We start from the raw sequence: 13,768 nt of genomic DNA on the forward strand, positions 1-13,768 counted from the left end.
AATTTACTATTTCTTTGATGTGATCACCTTGATGACAAAATGATAGATGGTTAATATCATACATTTGGTGGAAGGAACACTTCTTTTTGATCACAGAGCTTGTACATACATATTAGATTCCACACTGATGTATTACACATATATGTAGGACCATGACTTGGGTACAGACAGGCCTTTTCAGCGCAAAAAAGACGTGCAAGCCCCAACATTTTGGAAGACATTCTGACGTGTGCACATTCACAGGGTGTACATGTACTTAAATAAGCTCTCCGAAAGGATAGTACTTTCATTGTTCAATAATCAATAGCCTTCTCAAACGGGGGGTAACTTCATGAGATATACGGAGTAAAAGATTTTATGTACATGCCGTTTCAATGACGTGGGCTTCTTCAACGGAAGGGAGACTTCTTTTCACTTTATATTTCAGTCTACAACATTGTGGCCACAACTGAACATCTCTGCAACACATGGTTCAATAATACTTTTCCTGCTTTGGTATTTCCAAACTTCTGGATTCCATTCAAAATAACTTTCAAATTGCTAAAATATAACACCGTAAAACTACTTAAAAGAACAATCAAACACAATGATGTTGACAGTATTCAAGGAATTATGAAACATTAAAATGCTCAGATTAGTATGAGAGATAAAAAATATAAAAAAACTGGAGTCTTTTTATTCCCACAGGTACAAAATAAAATTGGAAGGTAGTATACTGAGATGAAACAATTGTAAAAATCAGATAAACATAAAAACCCCCAAATATGTTGCATATGCATTTCTTGCTGTAACTCTTTAATGAAATCATGATCGAGATCAAAATTTAGAAAGGAATAAAATCCAAAATTGTATTTCCCCTTTCTATTCTATTCTATTCTATTCTATTTCCCCCTTGGATGTCCCCTTCATGCAAACCATGTCAAGGTTTGATGTGACAACAAAAAAAGACGGAATCATAATCATTTCTAAGAATGGAAAAATTAAACGATATCAAGCTATCACCCAATCTATTAAACCTCTTTTATGCCACTGTCAACAAAATGCTATTGGAATTACAGAATAACAGGTTGCTGGCGGTGATACCAGAGTTATAAGAAAGTCGGGCAGGTTCAAACATAAATTTCTTGTCCTAAGTGTATCGAAATAAAATCGAACACTTCTGCAATCCTGCCTTGAAACATTTCATGTAAGGATAGTAAAATAATTGCCAGATTATCTCCTCATATACATTACAATTGTAAGTTTTAAAAATAAAATATCTATATCATACAAATAGAACTACAGAAGAAAGATTAAATCTGAATCTGTGATAAATTGTAATATTGTAATTGCGATATTGTAATCTCCAATTTAAGGTAACATTTAAATATAGGCATGGTCTCAATTGGGAGAGTGTAGGTTTCTTGTATTCATGAAGTGAAAGAATAAGAGGGAACAGTTTGTACACAATAATCATGATGTTAAGGGGTAAGAAGTAAAAGTAATGTTTAGCTGCACAGCTACTAAAAGAAAATGGTACAGAAACATTAGGACAAAATCCTTTGTATCTGTTTGAAATATGACTTAGATGGACACTTAATTTGTCATCTTGTACAAGCCGAAGCATCATCTATCCACTCCAATGAATTAAACATTTTCACAGTTAAGTACAGTGTGCAAAGAAGGTTGGGCAACCATAGGCAGAGATGTATATATGACTTTACCACAGGATTTGAGCCAGCGGCACAAAATTTGCACTGCATACAGTAAAGTTCCGTGTACACAGTGTATATTCTTTCATTAAAAAAAAAAATGATAAAAATAAATAAAAAACATACAAAAGAATCGGGGATGCGCCTTGTGAATGGGTAAAAGATAATCTTCGTGGTGGTAGCCGAGCCTTTTGTTATTTGAACCCCACCTTAGGATTTCAATGCAATGTCATGTGTGCTAGTATGATTGCAAGAAAAGTGAAAGGTATTATGATGTCAGGAATTTGTGTACTTACGTCTTGTATGCAAACACACAAGACTTCGGTGGATATTGTATTATAATTTTGTTTTTCTTTCTTTTTTTTTCTATTACACCGTCAGGATGCGCCATATATAAGTACACTGTAAACGCGGAACTTTACAGTATCAGATTAGAATTGTGTGTACTGAACCTTCAATACTCTGTGTTATGGAAGAAACACGAAATGACTAAATATGTACATGATACCGTACTTTTCAATTCTCCTGTTTGTGATTTTTACCTTATCAGGTTAACACCTTCGCATTAGATTCTTAGGATTCAAGTAAAAAAAAGATGCTTTGGTTTACACAGCAGTGTATACATAACACAAATCTGCCTGGTGCAGAAGAAAAATAAAAGAAAATGAGACTTAAAAGTTACTTACAACAAACCTGAAAGTACTTTCAAAATACATACTTGTTTGGATCCTTGTAATGTTTGGTCATCAAAATATGATGAAATCATCTTATGATTCAAAACATTCACTCATTCTTTTCAAAATGTCTCTTTGCTGAATGATCATAGACTCTGCGTGGAATTTGCATGGAATGACGACTTACCGTAATACTTCCTACACGTATAAAGCACATACTTCATTATTCTTGTGCACTTTTTACATAACACAATATATCATTATGTGACTTAAACGTTACTAGCGACATAAAAATGGAGTGATTACCAAACCACATGATATTCCTGGGACCACTGGAGACAAATGGCTTTAGTCCTACAAACACAATAGTACTCTTCATGTGCATACTAGTACTATCACAGCGTTTTATAAACCCACGGGTATACAGAGACACATGAATGTGAACATACAGACACGAATGGAGTTACACTTAACGACAAAACTAGAGTCATTTCCACGACCCTCACACATTCGACATGCCGGTACAAAAAAAAAAAATAATCTCTGAAAAGTGTAACATACATTGTACTCCTCTGCACTGCATCTCATAGCATCTTGCATCAATCTTAGTACAAGTAAGAATGGTAAATTTTTCGATCCAAGGATGCCATCTCCTTCCTCCCACAATAATATTTCAAAACATGTACCATTATTTACATATTGTGGAGCTATCATAAGTTACATTATACATGTGAGTCATATAAAAAAGAACGCACTCCGTACAAATAGTATACAGTGGTGCAATTACATATACATATTGTAGAAAGAGTACATACATATTTATATAAAACAAAGAGCAAGGATGGAGTACTATAATATGCTGCATACATAATTCCAAATTCATTGTATAGTCATGGAATATTTCTGTGTGGGATTTTTCCCACACTGATATTCGTGCCATTCGTGGTGGAGGCTGCCTATATGTACAGTGTATATATCTACAGCCACCACAAGAAGGTGTAACATTGCAATAGTGGAACACGAGATGCATGAAATTGCTGTGATATCGACACACACTTGTCGACGCAATACAACCACCAACCACACACACACACACACACACACACACTCTCTCTCTCTAATTCTCTCTCACAGACACCCTTACACACATAATTTAGTGCAATGTACACTCCTTCTTATCAATTCCTTTAATCTTGCACATTGTATTCACCTCTTCATATATATCAAATTATTGTGTTATCCACAAACATTACTAATAAATTTTGGTAACCTTCATAGGAAGTCCTACCAAAGTTATAAACGAAACAAAAAACATCTCTCTGGTTGAAAATAAGCATCTATGGAGGCCTGTTCCAGAAAAAGGTTTAGAATCATTAAAGTCATGAATATTTTGTTACCACGACAACTCATATGCTCTAGTTAATTTGTTACTGCTTTGTTGCTGTCACAAGAACTGGTTGGAGCAACAGGACTTCAGGTTGGATGCTCTCGTTTGAAGGTTTCTATTCTAATCATGTGAGCAGGGCCTGAAATAGCACATATTGTGTGGCTTGTCGGTCTTGAAATTGGCCTGCGAGCAACTGCCTTCTGAAAGATTATTCTCGTATTTCCTGTTTGTTTGTTTTTTAAAGTAAAATAGCTCAATTTTCTACTCTTGATGGATTGCAATGACTGCAGTCAAAGTTCACAATCTGACAATCAATCATACATGGCTTCTGTTCCTCTTTGGAGTAAAATCCCGTTCTGCTTTTGATAGGGAGATCATCGTCATTAGCCCTTAGTACTGCAACCAGTTTCATTTCAGTCAACACCTCATCTGGTCCTACACTACTGCAATCATAGATTTATCATGATAATAATAACAATAATAATAATAATACTGTTACATGCACAAACATGATTTTGGTGACAAGCCATTTTTTTAAGCTGATGATGCTGTCTCCATGACAACAGATACATCTTGCTTGCAACAGAAATCGTGAGATTGGATATTGGTATCACTCATGATGCATTGTTTTCTGGCTCCTCCAACATTGGAAACATGGCTGCGTGCTATTAAAGCAGTTTGGAGTTCGTCAACCACAGAGAAGACTTTATCTCGCCTTTTGGTGGATTGATATTAAGCTGAAGTGACCTTCGACCTTTGTAGTTTATGACGGTTGTCAGACTGCTGCACTGACCATACACAAAGAGATGATTATATCGATATTTCTCTGATTTTTTTTAAAATTTTGACTCAGGGGATAAAGCCAAAGACTCTAAATCTTGATGTTCTCGTGCAAGCTCTTTAGCAGTAGGGTGTAACAACTCTTAGGCAAGGCACTTTATTCTTGTTGCTCATGACCTACAATCACCTTTCCTATGACTGAACGCATTAAACTGCTTTAATGGCCACACTGAACATATCCAAACTCAACTGTGAGGAAGTCTTTCACAGAAACGGAGATTAAAGTCTTTTACGTTTAGGAAGATAGTAAGGTCCCAATAAAACTGCATGTTAACATAATGCAACTACTGCGTGCATTTCCGAGGACTTCAAATTGAACTCCTTACAAAGCAAGAAACTAAATAATTTTCATGTGATTGATACATAAATGTTCAGCTGTGTGCTTGATGCGAATGAAAGTTCTAAACCTCTCATCATGGACTCCCTTAAAAACTTTACTGGAATGGTCACACATTCTATTCAGTCTGAAACTTAAGAAACACATGCCATCAATTAAAGATCAAATCATTTCCATTCATGTGTGCTTCATCAATCTTCTTCATATCCCCATGGTGTGCTGTGCTACTGGCATAACACTGAGTTGTGCATTTTTCAGATACTTGATTATTGAGCATCCTGATTAAAAAAAGAAAAATGAATGAGTTTATAGAAACAATGCCAGATAGTACTTGTATTCTAAAAGGGGCAATGGAATCAAATACTGAAAATCAAATTACATTAACAAAACAAAACACATAATTATACTCATTTCAATAAGAAATAATCTATCATGTTAAACAAACATATCTCCTGTGTTGCGGCTGGAAAATATTATCAGCATTACACATAGAGTCACAGGAATATATATACATATACACGTTTTTAGTGTGTTATGACAATGATTCTGATCAAACATGCAACTCTTATTTTTTCCTTTTTTCATTAAGTACAGTAAAATTCTTCAATGAATTACAAAACTAAGGAATGCTCAAGACACTTGTCTCACTCCAAACAGGTCAACAGGAGTAGGGAATGTTATTTTCAATGCAAGATTTCAAATTAACAAAATTACCATTTTGACACTATTATGCAGAAAAAAAACACAAACAAACACCAAAAACACACACATGAAAAAACAACCTGACATTACCATTCTTGGGTAATTTAACAGCTTTAACCAAAAATTGAATTGCTGCAAAAATGGTCAGAGTAATTGTGCGTAATTGTTGTTCCCCCCCCCCCCCCATTAATAAGCTCCCCCTGCAGAGGTAATGCACAGATTTTGATGTTCCAAGGTCGGTAACGGTAGTACTGAGTCTTTTAACAGCTCATCTACAGCAACACCCGAGCCAGCATTTGACTGTAAAGCTCTTCACTTGCTGCGACAGCAGAAATAGATGAACTTTATGACCCATAAAATATGAAAAAAATTAACAATGACGGAAGACAGGCATATTTCTTTCAAATTCTTTTTTTGACAAAAAAAAAAAAAAAAATACTCAAGCGGTATCGTTTCATTTTCTGACATCTAAAGTCTACAGGAGACGTTCTCTCTTCTCACTCTACAAGAGAGGCAGGGATTTGGTGAAAAAACACATGCAAGACCAGGGGATGCGAAACAAATTATTTGGCACATTATCGGCATATGCATTCTGGCCGAAGTCTGTCCGATCCTCAGTCACTTTCTTCACGGAATTTGCTGTCACGCCCACTTTTCAAACCGCAACCATCGGCTTTTTTTTTTTTCTCCTTACACAGTTCATTTAACCCAATGAAGACTAGTCCCGAGTATACTCGGGCAGGTGTCTATGGGAAATGTGTGTTATAGCAAAATCAGTCCATCCTCAACGGGTTAACTTCTGTGAGCATTTCCTGATGCTAAAGACTCTTGGTGATGGGGGAAAATAGAAAACTATCGTGTTTTACTTTGTACTCTACGATATCTACAGTACTATATGCAAATGTGTATCTTACGATAAATACATATGATGTTTGTGTTACCACATTATTCTCAATGTCATGATGTCAAATGTTCAGTATGAGAAAATATACCTAGTGCTAAATATTTTACGAATGCAATAGTTCACGTTGTTGGATGTTGCACCATTCAGAAAGTTACTGTCATAACCTGTCATCAGCAGAAAAAAAAAATCATGTTCACTCTGTGACAATTATAAAAACAAAAATGTAATTCATATTTCCTGGTTGATCATGCTCAGTTCTAACAAATAAATTTGAGATCTTCACTTGCACTGTTTCATTACCGGTATACTGGTAGCTCTTGTTTTTTGTTACATTTCAAGATGGTGGGCACAATAGATTACATTTCTTGCATTGGCCATTTCAGTGCTGATTTAAAACTCATGATTACATAGGTGAAGTGTGGCTGAACAAGACTGACATAGGACTTGAGTATTAAAAAAAAAACACCAAACAAACAAACTTGAATAAATACCTGTTTGACAAAATGTAGTTTCATTCATTTGGTCAAAATTTGATTAATCATGCCAGGTATTTACCATTTCCTGTTGCACCATTTCAACTAATCAAGAGTGCATGCATTAGGCCTGCACAATACAAGAAGACTATCAATTTTCAATAATCAACCAGTGTACTATGTATATTGTGATGAAGATAGCTGCACAGAAGATAAAAGTATAAATCCTCATTCTGTACACACACAAAAACAATATATCTTGATATAAAAAGTGCTAATTTGTAACAGTTTGGATATGAGAACAGAGCTGATATCCAAGAGCCTCTGTGGAGCCTCCATTCAAAGGGCAGAAGATTGTCACTTCAAATTGTACACCGTGAGGCATCTTGCTCCAAAATCACAAGGGTGATGGCTGGGAAGGATCTAGGGGTACACGTCACACCTCACGGGGTACAAAGTTTTGGTATTCGGTGCTCTGATCCTGGATGTACTCTGTGAGTGCAGAGTAGCAGAATTTGTACTGTGCCTGCATGGGGGGAATCAAAGAGGAAAAAGGGAGAAATAACAAATTCCATTAATGACGGTACAAGTAAAAATACAAGTGAAGCATTTTGTTTTGTTAATATCATTTTACGCTGTAAGTGTTAAATTGCATGAAATATAGAAGTGCATTACTCTACCTGATGACCATTCCCTATCTACACTTTGTATCTCTCAATCAATCAATCAATCAATCAATCAATCAATCAATCAATCAATCAATCAATCAATCAATCAATCAATCAATCAGTCAATCAATCAATCAATCAATCAATCTAGCTAGCCATCAATTTATCCATCCTATTTGCAATTGTACATGCATGTATATCTACAGTGTATCTGTATGAATATATATGTACACACACATAAGTGATTTTTCTTCATTGACATTGAAATGCTACTGTTCACATAGTATATTTTGTAGTGTTTATTTATGCCATTTTTTTTTTCTGAGTTGAATGATATTTGCAAAAATTAACAACTTGCAAATATATTGTCTCCTGTAACGAATGTGCTGTGTATCATATTGCAAGCAAGGAAAATCACTAAGCTTTCCATTCGCAAAATACTATACCCTGTCTCCTAGTATATGGCATATAGAGTACTTCAGGAAAGTAGGACACAATAAATAGGTCAGATACCAGTTGATGCATAAAAATGATGTCACATGTATATATTTATACGCAAAATCAGATGCCTTTGTATCAGTGATAATATGAACTCTGACCCCAATATGAATGTGACATGCACGCATACATTTCTCCGTTCATCGCTGTACTCCACAATCGCGAATTGAAACACTTGCGAAATTGTTGGGAAGTCCCGATTCGCATAAAATTAGACTCGCTATTAAAATATATGGCGTATCATATGGTAATTCACACTCACCAGGTCCTGGACCATGTGAGGGCGCTGTTGCCTGAGGCTCCTGACAGTTTGGAAGACATCTACCATGGTCTCCTTCTCCATGCGTTCCATCAAGATGCTGAGGGCGAGGAACACGCCCGTCCGCCCCGCCCCTGCGCTGCAGTGCACCACAATGGGGTGGGACCCGTGCTCACTCTGGTGTAGGTGGGCCTTGTTCACCAGCTTGATCAGATCCAGGCCCGACTCCGGCACCCCGACCTCGGGCCAGCCCCGATAGTGGAACTGCCGGATGTACCGCACATCCTTCGTCTGTAGGGCCAGCGTCGAGGAGAGAGAGAGCATGATGTCCATGTAGGCAGTCAAAAAGTGATAGGGGGGGGGGGGGAGAATGAATGACAACTTTAATGAGACATATTCATAATATTTTTCTTTGTCTTTATAATGTAGCACATCTAATGATATTTTTTTTAGAAAAATGATATTCAATTATTGTTAAACTGAAAGACTGGAAAAAATGGATGACAATACAAAGATATAAGACATACATTTTATTTTGTGCAGTCTTTTTTTGCTGATAGTTCATAGTAAATAGTATTTAAAAAGCAGTTATATGTGGTGTCAAGATTTACACAGATATAAACATATTTTGTTCTTCTACTGGGACATTACCTACAAGAGAATAATGAAAATTGTATGTCCGTCATGATATCATCATCCTGGATGGTTTATTGTTCACTTGAATTCACTATAACAGCCCTGTTAACATTCTTCTTGTATGCAACTCATGTGATTGCTCACACAGGTGTACATACATGTACAGGTATATCAAATATTCCCCAATAGCCAGTTGCAATAACATGCACTGGAGTTTGATGCAAAGGAAACAGAGAGATATATTTAGATAGATACATGTAGATAGATGAATAGATGAATAGATGAATAGATAGATAGATAGATAGATAGAAACATAGATAGATAGATAGATAGATAGATAGATAGATAGATAGATAGATAGATGGATAGATATATAAATAGATAGATAGATAGATAGATAGATAGATAGAAACATAGATAGATAGATAGATAGATAGATAGATAGATGGATAGATATATAAATAGATAGATAGATAGATAGATAGATAGATAGACAGATAGATAGAAAGATAGATAGATAGAAATATAAATAGATAAAGAGAAAGAGATAAGAAAATGGATATCAGTAATGAAAGGTCACATGAACATCAGCCCCAGTGGTTTTATCAAAGGCTGCACATCTCATCACTCAAAAGCACTGCAAAGCATTGGAGATTGAAAAAGAAGGTATACATGTAGATTGCAGGTTTATAAAATGAAGTCTCTGCCATAAAGATGCAGCACAAAAAAAAAAAAAAAAAAAATCCAGCCACAGTTTACTACACAACATTTCATATGGGGATGGTAAGCAAAGATGTAAATGCTACACCAGCATCAGAGCAATCACAAACTGCCCCATGAGGCAAGAGAGGAAGGAAAGAGGAATTATTTTCTTTTCTTGCATGATGTCTCTTTTATATAACAAAGGGAGAGAAGCAGTGTACACTTACATTAACGTCTACACTGCACTGTACTTGCTAACCCTTTACATTGAAAGGTGAGAAGCAAAGGCAGAAAGCCACAAACTCCATTGTCTTCATTCATCATCAAGGCACTTCAGATTTTTCAACTGATGGATGTAAACTAAAGTGTAGCATAATCAGAGAATGATTTGTACATGTACATAGTTCTCTCTGCAGCATGGAAACTTTCACTTGCTAAAAAGTGCACAAGTTGATGTTGCAAGTTAGAAAGGGGTCATCCGACAAGACTGACACCCGCGAGTCATACGGCCCACAAGTTCACTATTGAAAAAAAAAAAAGGTCCATTAGTCATACAGCCCATGAATCTAGGCTAATAAGGCTCATGAGTCTGACATTAGGCAAAATAAGGCCCACAAGTTCAACCCTACACACACACAAAAAAAGACCGAAGAATTTGACACTGTGTAAAAATGGCCCATGAGTGGGACATTACATCATAGGGCTTTACTAATGTGTTGGTCTTTGGGTCTTCTTTGCTTAGTGTCAAATTTGTGGGCCTTGTTTGCTTAGTGTCGAATTCCTGGGCCTTATTTGCCTAGTGTCGAAACTCATGGGCCTTATTTGCTTTTTAGTATTGTCAAAATCATGGGCTGTATGACTCGTGGGTGTCAAACTCATCACATGCACCCATTAGAAAGATGGAGTGGGAGTGGGAAAGCACACAGGTGGAGCATCTAGAATACAGTTCGACCTCGATTATCCGGCCATGTCGGGATCGGCGCTCATCCGGATAAGCGAATTGGCCGGATATGGGAGACACGAATGTCAATGTATATAGCTGCCGTCCAAGCTGCCATCCCAGTGCACTGGCAGCTAGGCAGGTAGCGTACCCCGCAACGGTGGTGTAATCTATGCTAGCCTGTGCATGTAGTCCCTTCTTCACAAAAATAAAGTATATCTTTATGTGACAATCATACATGTTTTACCTTATTAGATATTGAGAAACGTATCATGCACATCTTATGAGATTAGTGAAATAGATCCATGAAAGTCACTGTTTTTTCTCAATTTTTGGATGAAAAAAAAAGTCCTTCACTGCGTGAACGCGTCCAGATAATAGAGATTTCCGGATAAAAGGAGGCCGGATAATCGAGGTCGAACTGTATTAAAATCCTAGACCATTCAATCAAAAGACATTCGGCCAGCACGCTTCTGCGACATTTGGCCACTACTGGATCTGTAACAGTCAGCACGCTTCTTGCGATCTAGAAAACCAATCGCATATGAATGCATTTGTAAGTCCATGGTCCTTTCATTGACGGCTGATTAGCACACAAAGTGTGGCGTTGTAGATTTTGCACACTGACTACATCTGTGCAACAGCTAGGAGAGTTTATTTCTCAAATTCTGTTGGTGATTTGCTGGTAGATTTAGGGTTATCAAAATCACAGCACCATACATTTTTCCAGAGTGGAATTGATTAATGTAGATGTGCAGATTAGTGGATGGGCAAGCAGATACCAATAGACAGAGATCTAGGCTGTACCTAGTAGCTAGCTAGCTACCAAGATAGATAGATAGATAGATAGATAGATAGATAGATAGATAGATAGATAGATAGACAGACAGTTATTAAATAGATAAATAGATAGATAGATAGATAAATAGATAGCTAGATAGATAGAGATAGATAGATAGATAGATAGATAAATAGATAGATAGATGGATGGATAGATAGATATAGATTGATAGATAGGCAGATGGAAGGAAAGATAGACGAATGGATGAATAAATTCATCAATAGATGGATACACACACAAATATATGCTTTGTAAAATAGAGCTGGAGACAGAGAGGGAGAAAGAGAAATAGAAACATATGAAAGGAGGGCTTGAAATTGAAGCGCTGCAATTTTAGCCACGTAATCCACAGCACTCGTCATGTAATGCCTTGTTATTCAATGTTTTCTTTGAAATAGCAAAAGCATATAAAAACATGACTGTCTATCAGCCCTTTCACACACACACCAGAAAAATAATGACTCTACCATAATTAGCTTTTGCAATGCTACGCAAAACCTGATAAATCATGATAAACTATCCTGATCCACACAGAAATGAATGGAAAAAAAAAAAGTTTATCTTGATTTTCCTTGCCCAATGATCATGAACAACACAAAACATAAAAAATATACATTTGTTTTTTTAACCCTATGATGCAATTTGCCACACTAGGCCCTGGGTGTAGGAGCTTGGGGTCATGCTCTTTGCAGTTCAGAGATTTATAATATAATAGATGTGGTATATCAATTCATAAAGTGTAAAACCTACCCACTTAAAGTTCTTCTGTGCTTATCTAAAGTGCTGTGCTTGCAGTAAAAGTGAGTGTTGTTGGCCCAAGGCTGAACAGTGGCAAGTAAAATTGATTTTTGCATTGTGATTCCAAACAGGTGTGTGCAAAATGGGCCTAATGAAAACACGGCAACAGATCACACTCAAGGAAAGGAACTCAAAACCCAGAATCAAAGAACTACTTATGAAAGGGGAGTATCACTGCTCTGCATGAAGGAAATACCTAAAACCATTCTCACTGTAAGCCTGTCCATCTAACATCGATTGAAGACAGCTGTTGGATTTTGACATTCCAGTATTTAAAGAAGGAGAATGATTCACCTCATTCACCATGACCAAAATCCCTGCTTCTTCTGTGTTTTGTTCTCTAAAACTTCAGCAAACTGCCAATTATTACAAGGTCATTTCCACCTCTGACAAGATTTCACTGTGAGCAATGTCTTTCGTGCAAAATCTGACAAAAACCAACAGTGCAATTTTTACAATTCTCTCAATTGGTTTGGCAAAGTGATGCTCCATTTAAAAAGGGTGCCAGCACTTTTATGCCAAGTGGCATGAATCATAGTGCATAATGGCTGCAGTTGAAGTGGTAAATATTTGTGAAAGCAATGAATTTTAATCTAAGACTCTAGACTTGGGCAGAAACACAATTTAGTTGCTCTGTCCCAGTTCATTTACCACAAATATAAATCACTGCATTACTATAACACACTGTAATGCAGTGTACGTACTTTGGCCTGGTGTTGTGTGGGTTAAGGGAAGTAAACCTTAACAATGCCCGAGGATTTTACTGTCTACATAAAAAGAGGGCCCATGTGTAGAACACATCATTGGCTTATGTTACGGCATGAAACCTGAGAGAGAAAAGGACTGTGTCGATATTTGGAGAAATGAAAGACTTTTTAAAGAAACCCGTCGGCTAGAAAGGAGATTGAAAATACCATAGCCAAATCAGGGATTCAATTATGGGCAATAGGAGAGATTTGAAGAAGAACAAAAAGTGCTATTTTGGGCAGAATAATTCACCGGCACCCTCCCATTCACCACAGGGAATATCAATTAGTGGCCAACTTAGAGCTCGTAACAATTTATGATTCTGATACGATAATGTGCATTTGGTGGCAGAAAATACTTTTGCATGATTGCAGTAATAGATGACCGATGTAGAAGTAGCTATGTTTTGCATGGTTTCACACAGAAGAATTTTCTCCGCCAAGCACAAGCAGTACAATTATGAACAAGAATATGCTACGGATGATGAACGTGACCGAGCAGTCGATATCACTTGTGTTAGTTGGCGACACACTGTCGTGCTCGTTCTCTGGCTTACAGTGGTTTTCGGTACGTTCCCGTACAGCGCCTCGGTCTCCTCATTCTCCTCATTATCTACGTTGTCGTAGATTAACTGTGAAACCTAGGGTTGGTTAATAGTCAAACCGGTGGAA

At 36.8% G+C, this 13,768-nt stretch overlaps 1 protein-coding gene across 1 annotated transcript in view; it reads right to left on the bottom strand.

Annotated features, from left to right (window-relative positions):
• Positions 1 to 6,418: 6,418 nt before the first annotated feature.
• LOC140236872 (receptor-type tyrosine-protein phosphatase alpha-like) overlaps positions 6,419 to 13,768 on the bottom strand; it is a 31,428-nt gene continuing 24,078 nt past the window's right edge. Inside the window, exons 17-19 of the mRNA XM_072316814.1 lie at positions 13,654 to 13,737; positions 8,437 to 8,724; positions 6,419 to 7,534 (exon numbers count right to left, since the gene is read on the bottom strand). Coding sequence (XP_072172915.1) covers positions 7,445 to 7,534; positions 8,437 to 8,724; positions 13,654 to 13,737 — 462 coding nt within the window. The 3' untranslated portion in view covers positions 6,419 to 7,444. The remainder of the gene's footprint in view (positions 7,535 to 8,436; positions 8,725 to 13,653; positions 13,738 to 13,768) is intronic.

The sequence above is a fragment of the Diadema setosum genome, chromosome 13 (genome assembly GCF_964275005.1).
Source record: "Diadema setosum chromosome 13, eeDiaSeto1, whole genome shotgun sequence".
NCBI lineage: Eukaryota > Metazoa > Echinodermata > Echinoidea > Diadematoida > Diadematidae > Diadema > Diadema setosum.